Genomic DNA, 22,034 nt, shown 5'->3' on the forward strand with positions numbered 1-22,034 from the left:
CACACCCACTTCCAGCGCTGGCTGCAGGTGCAAGCGGGGCTGGTGCCATCAGTGTGTGTGAGTGGCAGTGGCAGGAGTGGGGCTGCCGGCATACAGAATACTGGGGTCAGCGGCAGGAGGGGCCGGGCAGGGGCGTGAAGGATGGGCCTAGACCTGCCTCTGTGCCCATCGCAGCCTCTCGGCCCACAGTTCCTTTCAAGGTGCACGAATTTGTGCACTGGGGCCCTAATACATATATATATATATATATGGCTAATATGCAAAGTGTCCCCTTGGGAGTTCAACCGGGAGTTCAGTCGCTCGCTATGACATGCACTGATCACCAGGGGGCAGCATGGAATGAAGGGAGGCCCCTGCTGGCAGCAGGAAAGCCCTGATTGGCCTGATTGCCAGCCAGGCCTAGGGACTCTACCCATGCATAAATTTCGTGCACCAGGCCTCTAGTTTAAATATATGCAGTTGTTTAATAAAAACATTTCTAAAAGCTTTTCTAAAAGAAAGGATTTGCTGAGCCAAATGCTAGCCAGAAAAAGAGCCAGGTCCTATGGCAGAAAGTCTGAACCCCCAGCAGCAGTGCTGGACGAAGACATGACAGCTGTCCTGGAGTTGAAGGACAAACAGTTTGGGGAAGAAGATATACATTGTTTTGAAAGAATTTGCATTGGCTGTAGATAAAGGGGGTGGGGTACAGTCTAGAAGAGCTAGTTCTGAGCTAAATACATAGTCCCTAAGGAAGAAGTGTTTGTTCCTGTGGATTGGTTGTGGGTCACAGTCCAGAAAGTTCTAGCATAAGCAAGAAGCGGAGGCACCGGTGTTGGGCTATTTGGCTATTCTCTTTAAATAATCCCAGAAATAGTCACCTTGAAGTTCAGTCAGTTTCAGTGCACACTCAGGAATGGAAGCAGTCTTTTGTTGGTTTTGCCCGGCAGTAACCTCTCCTGTTTCTTCCTTCCACCCTCAGGCCAGTCAGGTTATTTAGCTCATCTCCACTAACCATTGCACATGCTCCTCAGTACTCACTTAGCAGTTCTGAAGTGTTCTACTTTTAAACAGAAATATATTTAAATAATTGTTAAACTTACTGATTATATTTTAATATCAGAATCAAAACACTGTATTTACTAGAACTTAAGTGTAATGAACCCCCTTACACAGTTTCCCTGTTGGAAATACTGCTGATGTTACTGTGTCTCTTGACTTCACCTACTGTCCTTGGGTACATGGATGAGGGTAGGTGGCTGTTTTGCAGGTGATTTAGGTCAGCCTACGGAGATGTCTCTGGTTAAAAGGCCCTTACTGGGTTCATGTCTTGGGACAGAATTCAGCCTCTGAGTATTGTGGGAAAATAGTTTACCACCTTTGTCAGAAGCCTTACCACCTTTGTTTCATATTTTGCTCTTTACTCTTCGGTTCTTCCAGCCTTATTGATACTGGGCCTTAAGGCGTGAATTTCCAGCCTCGGCCAAAGGATACTCCTCTGCAGTCCAGTCTTGATCCATGTTGAGTATATTTTTTATTTTAAAAATCAGTAACTTGCCCTAGGTGGTTTTGCTCAGTGGATAGAGCGTTGGCCTGCAGACTGAGGCTCCCAAGTTTGATTCCAGTCAAGGGCACATGCCCCAGTTGTGGGCTCGATCCCCAGTGTGAGGCATGCAGGAGGCAGCTGATCAATGATTCTCTCTCATCATTGATGTTTCTATCTCTCTGTCCCTCTCCCTTCCTCTCTGAAATCAATAAAAATATATTTTAAAAATAATAATAAAAAAATCAAAAACTTGAAAATACCAACACCATAGTAGTAGTAGTAATAATAATAATAATAACAACATCTCTTATATTTATGTAGTGGTTACTAGATGTCTGGCACTGTTTTGTATCTTATTTCAAAGTCATTTATTCCTCATGACAATTCTGAGTAGCTACTCTTATTATTTCCGTTACAGATGAAGAAAGTCATGGTGAGACAACTTTCTAAGGTCACCTAACTAGCAAGTAGCAGAGCCAGAATGAAAACTGAAGGAGCCCCTAAAAGACTGGAGGGAAGGCTAATACATTAAATGACAGGTTCCAGATCCAATATTTCAGTATTAATCAGCAGTTTTATCAGGACTAAGTATAAAAATCCTACACTTCATATTAAGAGATCAGTGGCACAAGAGTAGGAGAGAATTTTATCCAGTAAGCAGGTGTGTGGAAAAAGAACTGGCTGATTGAAGTGTCCTGGAACTCCAAATGCTCTGGTGGAGTGGAGCCGTCCCAGTGCTAGCCCAGAGGGAGCAGTAACAAAGGCCACCTTGTTTGGTTTCTAAGCACTTTGGAAAGAGCAGTATTTACTCTTCTCTTACCGAGTCTGCACCAATTTTAAACATTTGCCGACTACAACATAAGCACACTAGTCTATAGGAAGCTAGCACACTTGTAAAAGTTCTCTTATTTCTCAGGGAATAAAGAAAGCCAGAGAAATGATCTTAACTTCACTTAGTGATTTCCATGACTTTAAATGGAACTCTAATAGATATTATTTTAACTTCTGTTATATATTCAAGTTGTGTAGTAGCATACACTTGTCCAGCATATTTGGGTATCATGCTTCATGGTGTCATTTTTTAATGGGAAAAAAAAATGTGAGTAGTTAAAAATAAATTTTATTTGATTTTTAGATGTGATAAATGTTGAAATGATACTAAATACTTATTGCCTACTTGTGAAGGTATCCGTTGGTAGGGTATTATGGGAACCATTTGTATGATTTATCATAAATAAAACAGATGAGGTGTCAGTTTTAGATTTAATATCATGTCTGATTCAAATGTTAGAAATCTATAGATATTTTTCCAATACAACTTTCCTATTTATTAAAAAATACTTTGCATTGGAGTGATGTTCTTTGCACTTGAATATTGATCCTATTTCTGGTTCAGTTTCGATAGGAATTATCATCAAGTGGACTTTATATCACTTAGTGCTTTTTTCTATCAAGTTTTAAAGAATATTAGTCATTTTACTTTGTGATTCTTAGTTAGCAATTCATAAGCAAATAATTAGACATTTTTAGAAGACGCAAAAAATAACCTAATAATTCTTAACTCATCATTTTGACGTAGTAAGGACAAACGAGCAGTCCAAAGAAGTAAAACTATTTAGTATGTGACAAAGAACTAAAAAAAAAGGTGTTCTTGGGTTTCTTAGTATTTTTTCACAGCTTGCAGTTCTTTAAACGTTCTTACTGAGTTTTAAATACCCATTTCTTATATATATTTTGCCTTATCAAAGCATTGTTCTGTTTCTTCTCCATCAGTAATTAGTAAATTAGAAAGTGTCCTTACTCCTGGGACTTAAGCCCTATTCTTTTAGGAATAGTGCACATATTGATCAGCGTAAAAATTAGAATCTCTCAGAAATGTCAGCCTCATTTTAGGAGTTATGCTTTTACTTATAATTACTATGTTAGTGAACATCCTGCAGCCTGTCATTCAGTTATTCATTAAATTACATCTGAAATGAACCTTACTTATAGTAATTGAAAGGGAATAATAGAAAATGTTAAAGGAATGACATTTTCTTCTATTACTGAACTTACAAAATATTGTCATTTGAAGGTTCTCAAGGGACTTTTTAAAAATAAGTAAATAAGAAATTTTTTAAATAAATTAATGCTACTGAAACGTTTAAAATATATTTAGCTCAAGCTTTATCTTCAATATTACACTTTTAATTGGCATTGTCTGTGGAAATGTGTTTGGTTAGTTGAGACACCACCATGTTTCTGATGTACTTATAAAAAATTCATGCGGTTTTATTTCTCAGGTTTGTAAATAGATATGTAGAAAAAGGTGGGAACTACACTTAACATTAACCAGAGTTGTTAACCAATTCTATCTATACAGTGGGATGTTCTTTTTTTCTAGATTAAGCTTACTGAAAATATTTTTTCATTGAATTAATTTTAGTAAAATAAATAAGACCTATTGGGGGAATTAATCTCTTATGAGTTCTTAGAATTCCCTAAGCCATTATATAGAACTCTGAGAAAGACCAACAGTTGAGATATATAACCACAGTTTTTTGTTTGGGATTTGTACGGATTGAATCAGAAGGAAGATGGTCATAAATATGTCTCATATATTTAAAGGCTGTCAGAAAAAAGGGAGATTCTAGATTTTCCCTTTATTTCAGGAAATAGCATTAGTAACTGGGAGGGGAAAAGTGGTAAAGGAAGGTATTAGTGGGGGAAGGAAGGAAAGGAAGGTCATGAGTGGGAAGAGGAGGCAGGCTGTCTTGGAAACAGATGTTAGCTCAAATTAACTGATCTTTCTAACTGGCACAGAAACATCCAACAAAGGAATAAGCTTATTCATGAGGTCGTGAGCCTTTCCATCTCTGCAGTTACTTTCTTTTTAAAATATAGGTTGAAGAAGGATCTAAAAATATACGGCTAGGTTCACTAATTGGTTTGCTAGTTGAAGAAGGAGAAGATTGGAAACATGTTGAAATTCCCAAAGACGTAGGTCCCCCAGCAGCCGCTTCACAGCCCTCAGCGCCTCGCCCCTCCCCAGGGCCACCGACTCCTGTGCTTCTCAAAAAGGAACAGTCACCAGGGACATTGCAGTGAGTATGTTTATTGGAACGAACCACGTGAAAAGTAGAAGCTTTCTCCTTGTGAATATTTGCTCTTTTTAAAATAATATTTTGGAATAGTAACTAACTAAATTTGTGTGAAAATGTGTTGATAGTAATAGAAACAAGATTAGAGCAGATTAACTTATTTGTAACTGTCTATTTTAGCTTTATGTTTTTATTTTTTTAATGATCAGAAAAACTTTAGGGTATATGAATCAAATAGGAGTATTAATTGATCCCACTAATCTTCATGTTTTCTTCTTAGGCTCCGTTTAAGTCCAGCTGCCCGTAATATTCTGGCAAAACACAAACTGGATGCTAGCCAGGGCACAGCCACTGGCCCTCGGGGGATCTTCACCAAAGAGTATGTGTGTGCTTTTCGTAATAACCAATTTCATTACTTATCATGATCATTATTTTCTCCAAGTATTTAAAGAAGAGCTTATTCAAGCTATGAATTAAAAGAAAGTACACTGTTCCTTTGTGTTTTTAATTGCTTTTGTCTGAATAAAATTGTATGCTATGCAAGGGTTGTTTTCTGAATAATTGCAGCATTACTGAAGAACAGTTCTAATTTGGTAACTAAGTGAGATCCTTGGAAATGGTGATAAATGCAGAAAATTAGAGTTCAGGAGAGTGAAACTGTGTTGTTTGACGCTTGTATAAAATAAACATGCAATCACATTTAAATTTCTAAAACATGGAAATACACTTTTAAAAACAATTTTATTCTTATCTGTTTGGATTTTATTCACTTGTATGAATCAAAGTAATTTCCAGATACAGTTGGGTCTCTTTTTAGATTTTCTTTTCTATTTTGTCTATGTTTTTTTAATACCACACTCTTAATTCTTCCAAATGAATTTTAAACAATTCGTCTAGCCCCCTGGCAGGGTTTGGCAGGGGAACCATGGTGTTTGTATTGGGATTGTGTCACATTTTAAATTAACTTAGAAAGAACTGGCATCTTTATGATGTTGAGTCTTCCAAGAACACTGATATATCTTTCCATTTGTTTAAATTTTGTCTTTCAAGAGTGTATTACAATAGACAGTCCCTCATCTATTGAAATTTATTCTAGTGGGGAAGACAAAGATTAGTCACATAGGCATATAAACCTAATATAAGACTGCTGTAGTTATATGTGCCACATTTCTATTGGCAGTTACAGTAAAATTTTTAAATTGAGTTAATGTTTTAAAGCAATATGCTTATTTAAAGAATCAAAGGCTTGACATATTTAGTAATTTCACTTTATCCTTTTAAAAAACAAAGATACCTTTATTTTACATAGTAATACAATGGCAAGTTTATTACTAGTCTATTTTTTTATCCTAAATGATGTAGGTTAGGTTTATTACATTAGGTTGTGCTGATAGCCTATTGAGCAAAATTAACAGTGGTGTGATTTTTGCCATAAACAAGGTAATTAACACTAAATAGTGATTTAGTAAATATCCTAATGAAAGTCATAGGCACAATAAACTTCATAATTTCTGAGTGTGAAAATTATTTCACAAGTATAAAGAATGAGGGTATGGTTTAATTTATGAATTGCTCATATTACAAATGATAGCCCCCCTCCCCCCGGGAGAGAAAAGACTAATTTCCTTTTTTAAAATAACTATCTATAGCCAGTATGTTAATAAATTTCTAATTCTTTGGTTTTTGAAACTGTACAATTATTGTACTGATTGGACAAATAATATGAATCAGCAGACAAGATTCATTTGTCTAGATCAAATAATTCCTTTTGCATTATATATTTCTGACATGTATATATTTCTGTATCTTCCCTCCACATCTCCCTTCCATTTTTCTAAAGGTTTTATTATAGTTCTTATTTCTCATCATGGTTATCTAATCCCCTCTTATCTCCAGGGATGCTGTCAAGCTTGTCCAGTTGAAACAGACGGGCAAGATCATGGAATCCAGACCGACCCCAGCCCCTCCTGTAACTCCCACTGCACCTTTGCCGGCACAGGCCCCAGCCCCGCCATCTTATCCCCGGCCCATGGTCCCACCAGTTTCAACTCCTGGACAACCTAACATAGCGGTAATGTCATCTAAGGAGATTTTTATTTTTCAGATTTAAGTGGGAAAGAAAATAAGCACCATTGCTGTATGTTTTACAAGTACTTTTTGCAATCTATTTTAGTAGCAGCTAAAGGCGATAAAGACAAAACTCTTCAAGTGCTTTGTTTGCAGAGTTCCTATCGCAAACCAAATTTATTTGTACAGTACTGACTTCCAAAAGGAACACCAGAATTATGATTCCATTCAAATTTACTACAAGTTCCACAACTTCAGTACCATGTACATGCTCTGTAATCCCGATACTTTGCATGTCTTGTTTAGCTAATAATTAGTGGCTGACATTTGCACCCTTTTGTGGACATGTTTTAATTTTTGACTAAGGAAATTGATAGGCTCACTATGACAAACACACAGACTAATCACGTTTTCTTCTGAGGTATATGCAGTGTAACAGTCTTTTTGTTTTCAAATTGCTCCATTTTGCCTCTCTTCCTTTCCTAGGTTTCATGTCATTTCCTCCCATCAGAAGAAATGCAGAATAATCAGGCTTATTTAAAATTGAATGGGCCCTCAAAATATTAACAGGCGGACAGAGAGACAAACCTTTGCTACGTTTTCTAATGGGGAGATATATTTACTATAATATTTTAGAAGAATTGAAAATAGTACAAGTTTCATAGGAAACAGATTTTTTTTTACTGTACATTAATGACATGACTACATATACAAAAATTTTAAGTGTAATCAAATCTTAATTTCTTTAAAACCTAAGTTATTCAGATTAGAAAGATAAACCTCACTTTCAAATTCTTACAGTCTATAGAGAGCATTTACAGTAGGTCCTCGGGTTACGTCAGAGATCCATTCCTACCATGCAACGTAACACGATTTTCGCCATGAGTCGGAACCCACCTACATAAACACCTACGTCACTCACATGGAAAACATACACAGCAGTAATGAAGTGAAACAGTAAAAAAAATTTTAAAGAAAGATAACAATTCCGGACCTTTACTTGTGGTAAATAAATAATAAAAAACATAAAGCACATATGTACATACGTCGAAATGACGGAACTTTTTTTAAAATATATAAATAAATGGGAGATGGCGACGTAACCAAGAAACGGCGTACGTCAAGTCCGACGTAACCCGAGAACTGTCTATTCTGTTTGATCAAGTACTTTGTTAACCTAAAATGTTTAATTCTGTAAGAGAGCATTTATCAAAAAGGAAATCAGCTGTACTTTCTGCTTCTGTATTATCCTGAAGTGATTGTAACCCAATCCCAGGATGATGTAAAGGACAAGGAAGGAATTAGATGTAATTTAAGTCCCATGCTTTTGTTAGAAGTTCAAGGAACAGAATGGAAAGGCTACAATAAAGTTACAGGAAGATTTTATTGCTCATTCATACTCCATATTTTGAATTTCTAGGATATAAGGTATTCATGTGATTTAAAAAAAAATAACAAACTGAAATACAAATAATTTGATAGATTATCCAGTATATTGGCTTATCTTTTTCTACTTTATGCCATTTTTAAAATATGTTTTTATTGATTTCAGAGAGGAAGAGAGAGATAGAAACATCAATGATGAGAAAGAATCATTGATTGGCTGCCTCCTGCACTCCCCCTTCTAGAGATCAAGTCTGTAACCCAGGCATGTGCCCTTGGCTGGAATTGAATCTGGGACCCTTTAGTCTGCAGGCTTATGTGCTACCTACTGAGCCAAACCAGCTAGGGCTACTTTATGCCATTTTTATAAATAAAAATTGCTTTTAGTTTTGTTGATTTATTGGCTGCTTTGAGTATTATTAACACGTTAAGCGCCAAGCCTGTTTTGTCTTCCTTTCCGTTTTGCCCGTGATATCCGATATCACCGATATGCTGGCGGCACCAGTGACTGACCGGTCTGGATGGAAAGTATAGTGTCAGTCACCGGTGACTGACATAGTGCTTAATGTGTTAAGAAACTAGAAGCCCAGTGCACAAAATTCATGCACGGGTATGGTACCTAGGCCTGGCCGGCAATCAGGGCTGATCGGGGCCTTCTGGCTGCCAGCTGGGGCTTCCCTTTCCTGGCTGCCAGCTGCTGGCTGGGGCCTTTCTTCATTCCACACCGCCCCCCTGGTGGTCAGCACATGTCATAGCGAACAATCAAACTCCCAAAAGGACACTTTGCATATTAGCCTTTTATACATATAGATGATGTTTATAACAAAAATTGCTTATAGGTGGTACCTCTGGGGTGTGTGTGTGTGTGTGTGTGTGTGTGTGTGTATACATGTGCATGCACACACACATCCATGAGGAATTTTTCATGATTTGTTAGATATTTTAAAATCATCTCAAACATAGTAACATAAGTCTCATTCATAACTGAAACTTGAATTTTTCCACTTTCTTCTACACTCATATACTACAAAGTTTTTTTCTACAGTTTTACACTCCTCAGGTTTCTTACATTTTTCTTATACTAAGACTTTTTTTTTTAATCTTAGAGAAAGCAAGAGAGAGAGAAAGACTTCGATGTGAGAGAAACATTGATGGATTGTCTCCTGTACATGCCTTGACCAGGCATTAAGCCTGCCACCTTTTGGTATACAGGAAGACATTCTAACCAACTGAGCCACACTGGCTAGGGCAATAAGAATTTTTCATAGTACTTTTTCTGTATTAATCTTTAATTATTATTATAAGTAACTGAGACCTGATTTCTGTTATGAAATTTATTTTTCCCCTTTCATTTTACATGGTTTAAAGGACAAATTTCTATTCCTGTGCAGGGCACATTCACTGAAATCCCAGCTAGCAATATTCGAAGAGTTATTGCCAAAAGGCTAACTGAATCTAAAAGTACTGTACCTCATGCATATGCTACTGCTGATTGTGACGTTGGAGCTGTTTTAAAAGTTAGACAAAAACTGGTCAAAGGTTAGTAAAGTTGAATTTACTTAATGCAATACGCATGTTAACTATCATAAAATCCTTTATAAAATCCACATTGTGTAGCTTTTTATTTCAATTTCATCATCTTGGAATATATTAGTGCTAAACAATTGGTTTATTTCTTATAAGAAATAAATTGATTCCATAGTATTGCGTAAATCATACTTTTTGATATGATACTAAAATAAAGCTATCCTTAGCATTTTAGAAAATATAAAATTTAAAACTGGTTTTAGATTATAAATATGTCTTATGTATCAGTTTTCTTGATACAAGTTTTAATTTTTTAATTTCTTCTTCAAAGTGCATTTTAGGTTATTAAATTTGTAATGTTTCTCCCAAAAATCAATTAAAGCTCAGGTTGCTGAGACATAAGAATTTTTAGCATAAACTAATGTATCATTTATTTCCAATTTGTATGGCTCTTATTTCTTTTTTTTTCTTTTTTTTTTTAAATATATTTTATTGATTTTTTTTTACAGAGAGGAAGCGAGAGGGATAGAGAGTTAGAAACATCGATCAGTTGCCTCCTGCACACTCCCTACTGGGGTTGTGCCCGTAACCAAGGTACATGCCCTTGACCGGAATCGAACCTGGGACCCTTGAGTCTGCAGGCTGACGCTCTATCCACTGAGCCAAACCGGTTAGGGCGACTCTTATTTCATTTTTTTGCCTTATTGCGCTGTTGAGGACCTCTCTCACATGACAAATATAAGTAGTAAAAGCAGACATTCTCACCTCATTCTTGATCTTGGGAGAAAGTATTCAGTCTTTAATATTAGCTGTAGGTTTTTGTAGATTTCCTTTTTCAGACTGAAATTCACATTTGGATGGATGTTGAATTTTGTCAAATGCTTTTTGTGTATCTTTTGAGATAACCTTTCCTTTTCCTGCCTATTAATATGGTGAATTTTACTGATTTCCAAATGTTGAATCAACCTTGTTTATATGAGTGATTACTTGTAATGAGTGAATAAAACTCATTTAGTCATTAATTTTTTCATACTTGCTTGATTCCATTTTCTAAAATTTTGCTAAGAATCTTTACACTTATGTACATGAGGAAATTCTGACCTGTAAGCATTGGAAATCCATTTTTATTTCTATTCCTAAAGGGATTTTAAAGAAACAGAAAAGTTGTATGTTTCTGAAAATCTGAATTAGAAGAGCTGTGAATTAAATGAGCAGCTGACAGTTACCATGACAGTTTGGCAGTATTTATGTTTATGGTAATTCATCTGCTCTCTTTCTGAAAGCTTCAGCATGCCTTTGGAATGAGGTCTTGTTCACACAAAATTCCATGATACTATAATAACAGGACTTGTGATTCCTGCCACATATCATTGACTAGATCTTGATCTTCTAGAAGCTCTTGCAATAAAGAATCAAGTGTAGTTTACATTTTCCAACACTTCCATACCCACTGGGAAAAGCAAGAGTATAAATCAAATGCTTGGGTTATAGCAGCTCTGTGGGGAGGGAGAGGACCTCAGCTTTATCTTAAAATCATCATGTGGAAGGAAATTAATTCAAATGGACTCACCATAAAATTGGACAGAAAACTTCATTTTACTTATTACACCAGGACGTACACCAGCATTGTCTCATCTTTGGCATTTGCTGTATCCTGTTTTGTTAAGTTAAAAAGCAGATCTTATCTAATGCAGTGGTCCAAAATTTTTGTTGTATGCCCCATTAGTGAAAAAATTTTGAATATCCCCGAGATATATATTTATTTTATGAAGTGACTATGTGTACCACAGTTCTAATACAGTCAGTATATTTTAAAGCATATGCAGAAAAAGGACATTTGAAAAGGATGAGGAAAAAATGAATCATCATGTTTATATACTACTACATCTTAGACCATTTGTCTCTTCAGAGACATAGGAGTTGATTTTCTTTCTGCAAGTTCTTGTGTATCATATCTGAGCAATTTAAAAGAATTACAATCAAGGCCCAGAAATAAACTTTTTATGGTTAATACTCGTTGTTCAGGACCTCATATAATACAAGTTTTTCTTATCAGGGAATCTTATTGAATAAGCAAACAAATAAAACCTGTCATGTTTTTTATCATTGCTTATCAGTGTAGTAATTTACAAGTTTGAAATCCTAATGGTCAATGTTAAAGTTTATTATGAATGTTAATTTTAGTTTGCTTGTTTTTCTTTCAGATGACATTAAAGTGTCAGTAAATGATTTTATCATCAAGGCAGCAGCTGTTACCCTTAAAGTAAGTAGCAAATCCCAATAATTTTGACTCTAAAGTAATCTCACATCTTTGGATTTTTATAGATAAACAAGGAGAAATTTCATGCCATAAACTAAATAAGGATGTTAAGAGATAGAGCAAATTAAGATTATATACAGTAACTAGTAGCCCATCACGCAATATTGCGCGCAGTAGGCTGCCCACTGCTTCCGCAGGAGCCAACAGGAACCGCAGCGCACTGCCAGGAGCCGCGCTGCTTCTGCGGGAGCCGGGAGGGACCTGCACCAATTCCACGGGAGGTGGGAGGGACCTACGCTGCTTCCGCGGGAGGCGGGCCCGCAGTCTCCTCTCCAGGCCTGCGCTCGGCCGCAGAAGCTGCGGGCCGGCCCCCTTGTCCCTGTCCATGTCTGCTCCGGCTCCAGGTGGCCAGCCCGAGCCGGGCGCAGTGATGAAGCAAGCATTCCGACAGGCCGCTCACGCTGCCCGCTCTTAGCGTCCACCTCCCCCCAGGACTGGGGGACTCTGGTGGGGCTGAGAGGACTGGGTGCTGCCATCTTGTAGCTATGGGTGCCACCATCTTTGTGACAGAGTGATGGTTAATTTGCATATTACCCTTTTATTAGATAGGATCAAACTCTTGTTTTTAAGTCACAAGCACTATAATTTTATTGCTAAAATCATTCTATCATTTAATCTTCCTCGGTCTTACAGATGAAGAAACAGAATCAAAAGGGCTTACAACTAATTAATTATAGCAGAATAATGACCATTTATTCAGCAAATACTAATTAGCCCTCCCTGTCTTGTGCTAAATACATCCCAGGCCTTAGAAATATGGTTGTGAACAAAAGCCTACATATTTTCTGTTCTCATGGGGCTTACGTTCTGGTTGAAAGAGACAAGCAAATGCTAAATATCAGATAGTGAAAGTGCTCAGGTGAAAAAGAAAGCAAGTTCAGGAACAAAATCACTTGTTTTCAAAAGCAAGGACTCTCTAGCAAGGTGATAATGAGACAAAGCCTGCAAGAAGACAGGGAGGGAGCCAAGTAGGTATGAGCTAGAAGATTATTCCAGACAGGCATGGAGTTTCCCATGTCTAAGATTGGGAAAATCGGAGAGGAGTCGATTTGCAGCAGGAAATCTCGAGTTTGTGTTTGGACCATGTGTATTAAGTTTCAGAAGCCTAACGGTGTTCTGGTGGAGTGGCAAGAAGGGAGGTGGTCTGACTAGAGATGTAAATCTGAACCCCAGGCTGCCTGACTAGCTGCTCAGCACCGTCTACTATCATGCCTTCTTTGTGGAATGAGGCTGCTTTTCTGTATCGCTGCTGAGTAAGTGCTATATTGAAAGTACATTTACAGAGAATGTATTTTTGCTTCTTAAACAGTTAAATAATTGAGAATGTATAGGCATGCCTGTTCAGCTGTTCATGTCGAAATGTTCATATGTCTTTGACCAAATAATATTTTGAATTATTAATGATTTTCTAAGTATGAGTTATTCTTTTTTTTTTTAATATTTTTTATTGATTTTTTACAGAGAGGAAGGAAGAGAGATAGAGAGTTAGAAACATCAATGAGAGAGAAATATCGATCAGCTGCCTCCTGCACACCCCCCACTGGGGATGTCCTCGCAACCAAGGTACATGCCCTTGACCGGAATCGAACCTGGGACCTTTCAGTCCGCAGGCCGACGCTCTATCCACTGAGCCAAACCGGTTTCGGCGGTATGAGTTATTCTTGCCCTCCTTGAGTGGTCATTAGCTGTTTGTCAATTTCATTTCATAATTTTGTATCAGGAGCCATAGTAATTGTAATTTAAATTTTGTGCTAGCTTTTTCAGGCTTTTTCTTTTCTTTTTTAAGTAAATGGATTCATCAGAATGGATTTGGGAGCTTTTTTCCCTTCCCTTTCTCTGTGATTCTTTTAATATTGTGAAGCTTTTAATTTCTTGAAGTTTTATAGAATTTAGTAAACATATCTGAGTTCTGTTTTGAAGTGGGAGCATTGCCAACTTTCTCATTCCCCCCCATAATTATTGAGCTGTTTAATTTTCAGCCTTTTCTTGAATCAGTCTTGGAAGCGTATATATTCTCAGAAAATCATTTATTTCATCTAAATTCCCAAACTTATTAGCCTAGAGCAGTGGTCGGCAAACTCATTAGTCAACAGAGCCAAATATCAACAGTACAACAATTGCAATTTCTTTTGAAAGCCAAATTTTTTAAACTTAAACTATATAGGTAGGTGCATTGTTATTAACTTAATTAGGGTACTCCTAAGCTGGCCTTTGCTAAAAACGTCCTTAATCTGATGGAGGTAGGTTCGCTGAGGAGGTCGACTTCCAACTCTCCCATCCACACTCGTCTTGTATACTTGTTTCGTCTATCACTAGCACTAACCACTGCACAATGAGACTGCTGACCGACTGGCTCACTCAACTTGTGCATGAATCGCGCACGCCTCCCCCGTGTTGCATATCCCGCGGCCCACCTGAGCCGCGTCTCCCGTTGCCCGACCTACTGACCGACACCCCCCACTTCTTCTAATGCCACTTCTTCAAAATAGACTCGCCCAGGCCGAAAACCGACTTCTGCGCATGGGCCACAAAGTTTCAATCGTACTGTACGTGCGCGCCTGCACGTGGTATTTTGTGGAAGAGCCACATTCAAGGGGCCAAAGAGCCGCATGTGGCTCGCGAGCTGCGGTTTGCTGACCACTGGCCTAGAGTCACTTAAGTTTGCTTATAATTATGTTAATGTCCTCAATACCTGGGGGTTTTCTGAACTCTGCCTCGCTTTTACATACTTACAATCACTCCCTTTTTATTTTATTATGTATTCCTTCACATCCTCAGGTTTATTTTGATAAGAGATATTTTCTTAGAAAACTTGAATCTGTAATTCATTATGATTATCTTTTATTAAGATTATTTAGGTTTATAAATTTTTCTTCAAGTACAACTTATGTCTCATAGGTTTTTGTTTACAATAGCTTCCTAACTAAATTTATTTGCCAAGGGGGGGGGGGGGGTTTTATCTCTTTTATTTTACCATTATCTCTAAAATATTTTAAATCTTCTAAGAAGTTGGGACTTCCTTGTTTATTTTGACTTAGTGGCATTGTTGAATGAGTGGGCAGAGCCTCAAAAGATGGAGAAGTAAAGAGTGAGGAAATGGAAATGAGCTCAGCATGGCAGGGCAGGGCAGGGCTTTATGTCTATTTTTCAGCATCATTTTCTGCTATGATACTTGACAACATATCAATTCACATTGTTTTCAAGTATCTAACCATTTCATCTGGTTTTTCAGCCTCAGTGTATTGTATGCATATTAAATAGAGACGTGCTCACATGTAGGACATATCATATGTTTATGAAGCTAGAAAATCTCTCTTAAATAAGGAAGTCATTTATGAATGGCCTGCTGGTACCTCCCAGGGCTGTGCTAGAAAATCAGGCTTTCTTCGTGCCTCAGGAGTGAGTGGGTAAATGTCACCACTCCTCTTCCCTGTCTACCTTCTCAAGGTCATGTTGGTCAAATGTTGGGGCAGGAAGTACAACAAACATTAAATACTTTATAGCAATCATGTTGTTAACATAAAAAAAACAAAAAAAAACGATTGAAACCTGTAAAGAATTTTTGTGAGTTTATTTGAGCCAAACTGTCGACATATGCCGGGAAGCAGAACCTCAAGGAATTGAGATAATGCTCCAGATATTGGTGGGTTACATCTGTATTTATACTTTGCAATCAAAGGAAAGAAACATAGGTGGGTTACATGAAATCCGTTGGTGATAGACTAGAGAGGCAGACTAGAGAGGCGGGAGAAAGCAAGGGGGGGGGGAATCCTGGGATTGGATAAAAAGTAAAATGATGGACACATACTTAGGTGGGTACAAGAATGATTAACATAATGAAGGAATTTGTGGTATCTGTCCTGGTGCCCAGCACATTAGGTTGTGCCCCAAGGGGTCTGGAAAAAGGGAAGTTACAAGTTACCTAGACATTTCAAAGGGTATGTTATTATAGATGCAAAAAGACAGGCTCAGTTAAGGTAAATGTTGACTTGACCTTGTCAGTGAAAATAGCAGCCAAGGAGGTGACTACCTACCATAACTGCTTTTAGTTAAAGTTTGATTTCAGACCATCCTTTGTGGTTACTTTAGTTCTCAGTCTGCAAGACTGCCATGCAGGCCTTCCCTGAGCCTGTCAGGTTAGCATGTGGCCTCTTTCGTCCACATGGTTTAACAAAGGGAGCCTTTTTTTAAACCATGATATAAAGGGATCAAAATGTGTACAGCATCAGAATTTCCTCAAGCTTGCTTCAGAAAAGATGGTATGCTTAATTGTTCATCCCAGATATAAAAGGTATTTAACACAGAGATCCAAACCATTTTTTTTAAAATACATTTTTATTGACATCAGAGAGGAAGGGAGAGGGAGAGAGAGATAGAAACATCAATGATGAGAGAGAATCATTGATCAGCTGCCTCCTGCACACTACCCACTGGGGATTGAGCGCGCAACCTGGGCATGTGCCCTTGACTGGGATCGAACCCGGGACCCATCAGTCCACAGGCTGACGCTCTATCCACTGAGCCAAACCAGTGAGGGCCCAAACCATTTCTTAAACCAAATTTTTATTTGCTTCTGTCTAGCTATATCCACTTTCCAGTGAGCATAATAATTTAGTTATTTTTCTACTCAACTTGGTCTGAAGCTGCTTCTTTAGTAACATGTATTTCTGTTTCGTATTTCTAGCAAATGCCAAGTGTCAATGTAAGCTGGGATGGAGAGGGCCCAAAGCAACTGCCTTTTATTGATATTTCAGTGGCTGTGGCAACAGATAGAGGTTTAATAACACCAATCATAAAAGATGCTGCAGCCAAGGGCATACAGGAAATTGCTGACTCTGTGAAGGTAGGCCTTAAATACTGTGCTTTCAAAATGTTGGAATTTACTTCCTGATAAAGCGTTGACATGATCTGGTCACTCTATGATTGATATGCATATATCTATATGCAATTATTTGTATTTGTATATGCAGTTGTGTTTGTGTGTGTATTTCCAAGTGATTGTCATTTGTGTATATGGAGTTTAAGTTTTTATCCAGATATGGTCCATTTATTTATTTATTTATTTATTTATTTATTTATTTTCATCCTCACCTGGAGATATGTTTTTATTGATTTCCGGGAGAGAGGGAGGGAAGGAGGGCGGGGAGAGACAGACAGACAGACAGACAGACAGACAGACATCGATATGAGAGAAACATCGATTGGTTGCCTCCCTTATGTGCCCCAACTGGGGATTGAACCTGCAAGCTAGGTATGTGCCTTGGTAGGGAATTTAACCCACAGCCTTTTGGTGTATGGGACAACGCTCCAACCAATGGAGCCACCTGGCCAGGGCGCAGATACGACCCATTTTAAGAACATTTAACATTCAAAATTTCAGAAATAACATGCAGATAAAGTAGGGTCAGTTGTATTCAAGTTATAGATGAATGATTACTTCCCGAAATATAGAATTCAACTTTAAAGATGATAGTTTAGATAGTTAAAGCTGAAACTATATTTCTAAAAAAGTGGTACTACATAGGCCTCACTATTAACATCATATTATTCTTAAAAGTTCATTCATTTTCTTTTTAGAATTGAGACCACTAAAAGTGCTTAGTGTTCTAAAAACAAAAGTACTTCATTTTTCCTGTGTTTTCTTATAGAAGCAGTTCTGTAGCTCTAATGTAAAAGAATCTGATTTCACCAAAAATATTACATTGAATAAGCAGGAACACAGGCAGTAGGTCAGCTTTGACAGCCTCAATTTCTGTGTTTTTGATCAGAAATATTATAGTGTCAGCATTGACAATTTCAGATTCTTTTAGATGAGTGATCCTTTTTTTCGTTTACCAAGGAAATGTTTGCTGGCCATCTTGTATTATATTGTTTCAGCTGTCTGCTTAGAGTTGTTACCAGCTTTGATTTTAAGTTCATATTCTCACACTACCAGGAAAATCCAGTGAGAATTCTTTAGGAATATTTAGAACCATCAATCCTCCTCAGATTCTATTTTTATTTTAGGTTCTTAGAGTTCACTGATAGGAATATCCTGCTGATGTCTTTAGAGTGTACAGAGATTTTTTAGAAGTGTATTATGCATGCTTGCAGCCTAGTTTTTAAAATGAATATGCTTTTTATTTGTGTTAGTGCAATAACTCATCAGGACATGTGGAAATCATCTGCCTTTAAAGCAATGCCTCTCAAGGTCCACATGACATGTGTCTGTGCAAGTCATGTGAACCGCTGTATCGCTTCAGGCAGGAAAAGCACATCTGCAGATCGCTCTCTGCTTCTGATACTCCACGGGCTGCACAAGTCTAAGTCTCTCTCTTCAGTTTTCATTTTGGTTTCAAATAGCTTCATAAGTAACTGTATCCAAATAAAATAAATCTGTAGTTGTTTCAATTTCATTAAGTCACAGTAATACATTGAGGTTATTTTTAGATTTTTAAAGAATGTTTTATTTTTCAAAGTGGAAATCATTTATGGTTTCAAATCAAACAGTTATTAATGGTGATTGTAATTGTACTTATGTTAGCTGTATAATACAGAACATTAAGTAAGCCCAGGATTTATTTTATCAACCCTTCTCATAAAGTAAATTCATTATTAATTTTTTATTATATATATTAATAATGACTGAGCCTCTGTGTCCATGCTTTGGAAGCACTGGAAAATAAAACTTAAACAGAAGTGCAGTTAACTGCAAGTGCAAGTAGAGGAAAATTTAAAGGACTTTTCTTAAACTCACTCTCGGTGTCATCTAAGTTTTTAGAACTCAGTATTGTCAAGAGTGATATAAAATTACTACATCCTTATATTCTTTGTGGGGTGTCAGTTAGACTAGCTCATCCAGGAAATGCTTCAGCTGTAGGATGAAGAACCAGTAATGTCCACTTTCTGGGGCTTAGTAATTCCACTTCTGAGAATTTATATGAAATCATTCAAAAGAAATCAGTGAACCAAATGATGACACTGGGGAAATGACTAAGTAAATTCTGGCAGATGCAGTGTTTAGAATGTTAAACAGACATTTTTAAATCATTTATAAAGACTTGGCAACAAGAAAGATGTTTCTAATATGGGAAAGTGAAATAAAAAGTTCGGGTTTTTTTTTTAACAACTGTCTGAAATTACTTATGTGTTATGGATAAAAAAGAGGAAAAAGTGAAAGATGAAAACTGGTATGTTGGTTCCAGGTTTGTTGTCATTGCATAGTTTAAATAAAATATTAGATTAACAAGAATGTCTTCTTCGAATATCTTATAAGAAAAAAGTTTTATAGACAAGATGGAAAACACCGAAATATTTGGTGTAGTAGTGGTGCACAATTTTTAAGGAAAGTGCTTTTTCTAGAGTTTTGATTTACATCTTTAGCTTCTTTAGACTGTATCCTATCTTGTTCATTTTTAAATTTACTTTAGAGAAAAGTACATATACATCTTATAAAGTGAAAGCAAAGCATCTCAGAGATGAGATTGTACCCTGTGCATATATTTCAAGTGACAAATACCCTGAACTGTGCATAATACAGTGTTGTTTGACATGGTCTGCATTTTTCTCAGGCTCTATCGAAGAAAGCAAGAGATGGGAAATTGTTACCTGAAGAATACCAAGGAGGATCTTTCAGGTAAAATTTAAACTCTTAGTTATAAGTAGCATCAAACAGCTGTCACCTGTTTTATTTTTTTTCTGAAACTTTTTAAAAATTTAAGCTAAATATCACATACTCTATTTAGATAACAGATTGTGTGAAAATATTTGTCAGACAAACTTTTGTGTCAAAGCTAGTAGAAACCCTTTAGGGTTAGCTAGTTAACTCATTCAGGTGTTCATAGAGTGACATCTGGAGTTTGTTTTTGATATTTAAATATATATATAAATACAATAGATTTATTTACCTCAGCTATTTTAATATATTTTTATTGATATCAGAGAGGAAGGGAGAAGGAGATAGAGATAGAATCATCAATGATGAGAGAGAATCGATTGACTGCCTCCTGCACAACCCACACCGGGGATCAAGCCTGCAACCCAAGCATGTGCCCCGACCAGGAATCGAACCACAACCTCCTGGTTCATGGGTCAATGCTCAACCACTGAGCCACATTGGGCAGGCTCTTTGATATTTTTGATATTATTGTATATGGTATTCTTAAATTTTATTTTCCAATTACAGCAAGTGGTTTATAAATTAAAAAAACACGAATTTTTGTATTGACCTTTTTATCTAGTGACTTAGCTAAATTCACTTACTAATCTGACTAGTTTATCTGTAGAGTCTTAGATTTTCTATGTATACAATCAGTTTACCTGTGAATGACAGTTTTAAAGTGAAAATGTGTGCTTGGGGAAAGTCTTCTTTGATTGGCGACATGCGACCTTCAGAGCTTTTTGTCCTCTCTAGTATTTCCAACTTGGGGATGTTTGGCATCGATGAGTTTACTGCAGTGATCAACCCTCCTCAGGCCTGCATCTTGGCTGTGGGGAGATTCCGATCTGTGCTGAAGCTCACTCAGGATGAAGAGGGGAATGACAAACTGCAGCAACAGCAGTTCATCAGGGTCACCATGTCAAGTGACGGCCGAGTAGTCGATGACGAGCTAGCCACCAGGTTTCTTGAAAGTTTTAAAGCAAACCTAGAGAACCCTATCCGACTTGCCTAGTTCTCCAAGATAGAACTGTTACCCAGGAACATGTACTATACGGAAAAAATTAGGTATTCAAGTATGAGATGGATGAAGTGTTTATTTATTTAAGGTAAAAGTTTCACAAGAGTTCAGTGTGGGCTTAATGTTGTAGAAATAAATAACAAACTGTAACTAATAAAAGAAAGAGAACATTTAGCTAGATCCATTTTTAACCTTGGTGCTGTACAAAGGGGGTGTTAAACTAACTGTAAATTCCGCTTGGCTCTTTAGAGCGTATTCAAGAAATTGTTACAATTATATTTAATTGTATTGACATTGGATGTGTTCAAAGAAACACCCATTAAGTTAGCAGTGGAACCTCACTTTGACAAGCACTGCTCTAGATATACTTGAACAATTAATATGTACAGACGTTTATTCTGGATAGTAGTAAGTAAATACAGATCACATTGTATTAGGGGTTGTGGCAACATTATTGAATTTTTATGTATATAAAGCCATATGTTTTAGAGTGCTTTCTACCAGTCTTGTTTTTTACTCCTGTGACACTGTGAACTTCTTAAAAGGAAGATTTAAAAAATCAAAAATAAAGAAAGACCCCAAAAAATCTGTTTGTTTCAATGGTAAACTATAGTTTAGATATCTAAACCTCAGAAATAATAACTGCTCACCTTCATACTAAATTGGAATATATTAAAATAAATTATGCTGTTTCCTAACCAAACATTTTAAATTAGTGTTGATTTGAACACAAAATGTTTCTTAGTGCATTTTGATCAGGTTTGTATTGTGCAATAGGATGTGAGAAAATGTAAAGATGTCCATTGTATTCTACATGTTAGGACACAGAAGTTTAGTGAAACCTTGAAGTGCATTAGTAATTTCCCTGGAACAGCTCAGAGGGACGCTACAGGAAGAAAGGAAGCATTTAAAACTAATGCATTAGGAAAATAATGGATTTGGAATGCAAAGAGGGTAGAGAAGAAGGCTTATGAAGTGAGAACTATCCTTGTTACTCCATTGATGATATGAAACTTTACTAATTATAAAGGTTGGAAGAGTTTCTTTCTTTTAACAACTCTACTATAACTGGCAAGGTAGTCCCATCAAAATGGGATGGCAGTTTGATTGTCCAATCACAGAGGCTCCTGGTGGTGTCTGCTGCCGTGAACCCCTGAAAAAAGACTGTGAGTGCAGTTGTGAGGTGTGACATGCTGAGCTCCTCACGCTCTAAGAAAAGAGCCTCCAAAACAATTAGATCCCCAGTCCTGTGTTAAGAAAATGCTTAATCCAATTACTCCCTTTGAAAGTTGTGGCCAAGTGCTACTTTTAAAGTAACTTTTATATTTTAAATTCTTTTTAGTCAGTTTTAACCGAAATTGTTTTGGTTTTTTTCTAATTTGCATATCTAAGGAATAGAGCACTGGACCGCGGTAAATGCCCCTTGGCCTCGTGCTCCATGGGCTGAGGTGCGTAAACCGCAATTCATCTGTTCC

General features: G+C 37.0%; 1 protein-coding gene across 1 annotated transcript in view; it reads left to right on the plus strand.

Moving 5' to 3' along the window:
- Positions 1-21,145, plus strand: part of PDHX (pyruvate dehydrogenase complex, component X) — a 42,476-nt gene extending 21,331 nt beyond the window's left edge. The window contains exons 4-11 of the mRNA XM_005864420.2: positions 4,409-4,608; positions 4,886-4,984; positions 6,502-6,676; positions 9,447-9,594; positions 11,787-11,845; positions 16,587-16,745; positions 19,453-19,517; positions 20,295-21,145. Coding sequence (XP_005864482.1) covers positions 4,409-4,608; positions 4,886-4,984; positions 6,502-6,676; positions 9,447-9,594; positions 11,787-11,845; positions 16,587-16,745; positions 19,453-19,517; positions 20,295-20,553 — 1,164 coding nt within the window. The 3' untranslated portion in view covers positions 20,554-21,145. The remainder of the gene's footprint in view (positions 1-4,408; positions 4,609-4,885; positions 4,985-6,501; positions 6,677-9,446; positions 9,595-11,786; positions 11,846-16,586; positions 16,746-19,452; positions 19,518-20,294) is intronic.
- Positions 21,146-22,034: the final 889 nt, after the last annotated feature.

Source organism: Myotis brandtii, unplaced genomic scaffold, assembly GCF_000412655.1.
Source record: "Myotis brandtii unplaced genomic scaffold, ASM41265v1 scaffold187, whole genome shotgun sequence".
NCBI classification, from domain to species: Eukaryota; Metazoa; Chordata; class Mammalia; order Chiroptera; family Vespertilionidae; genus Myotis; species Myotis brandtii.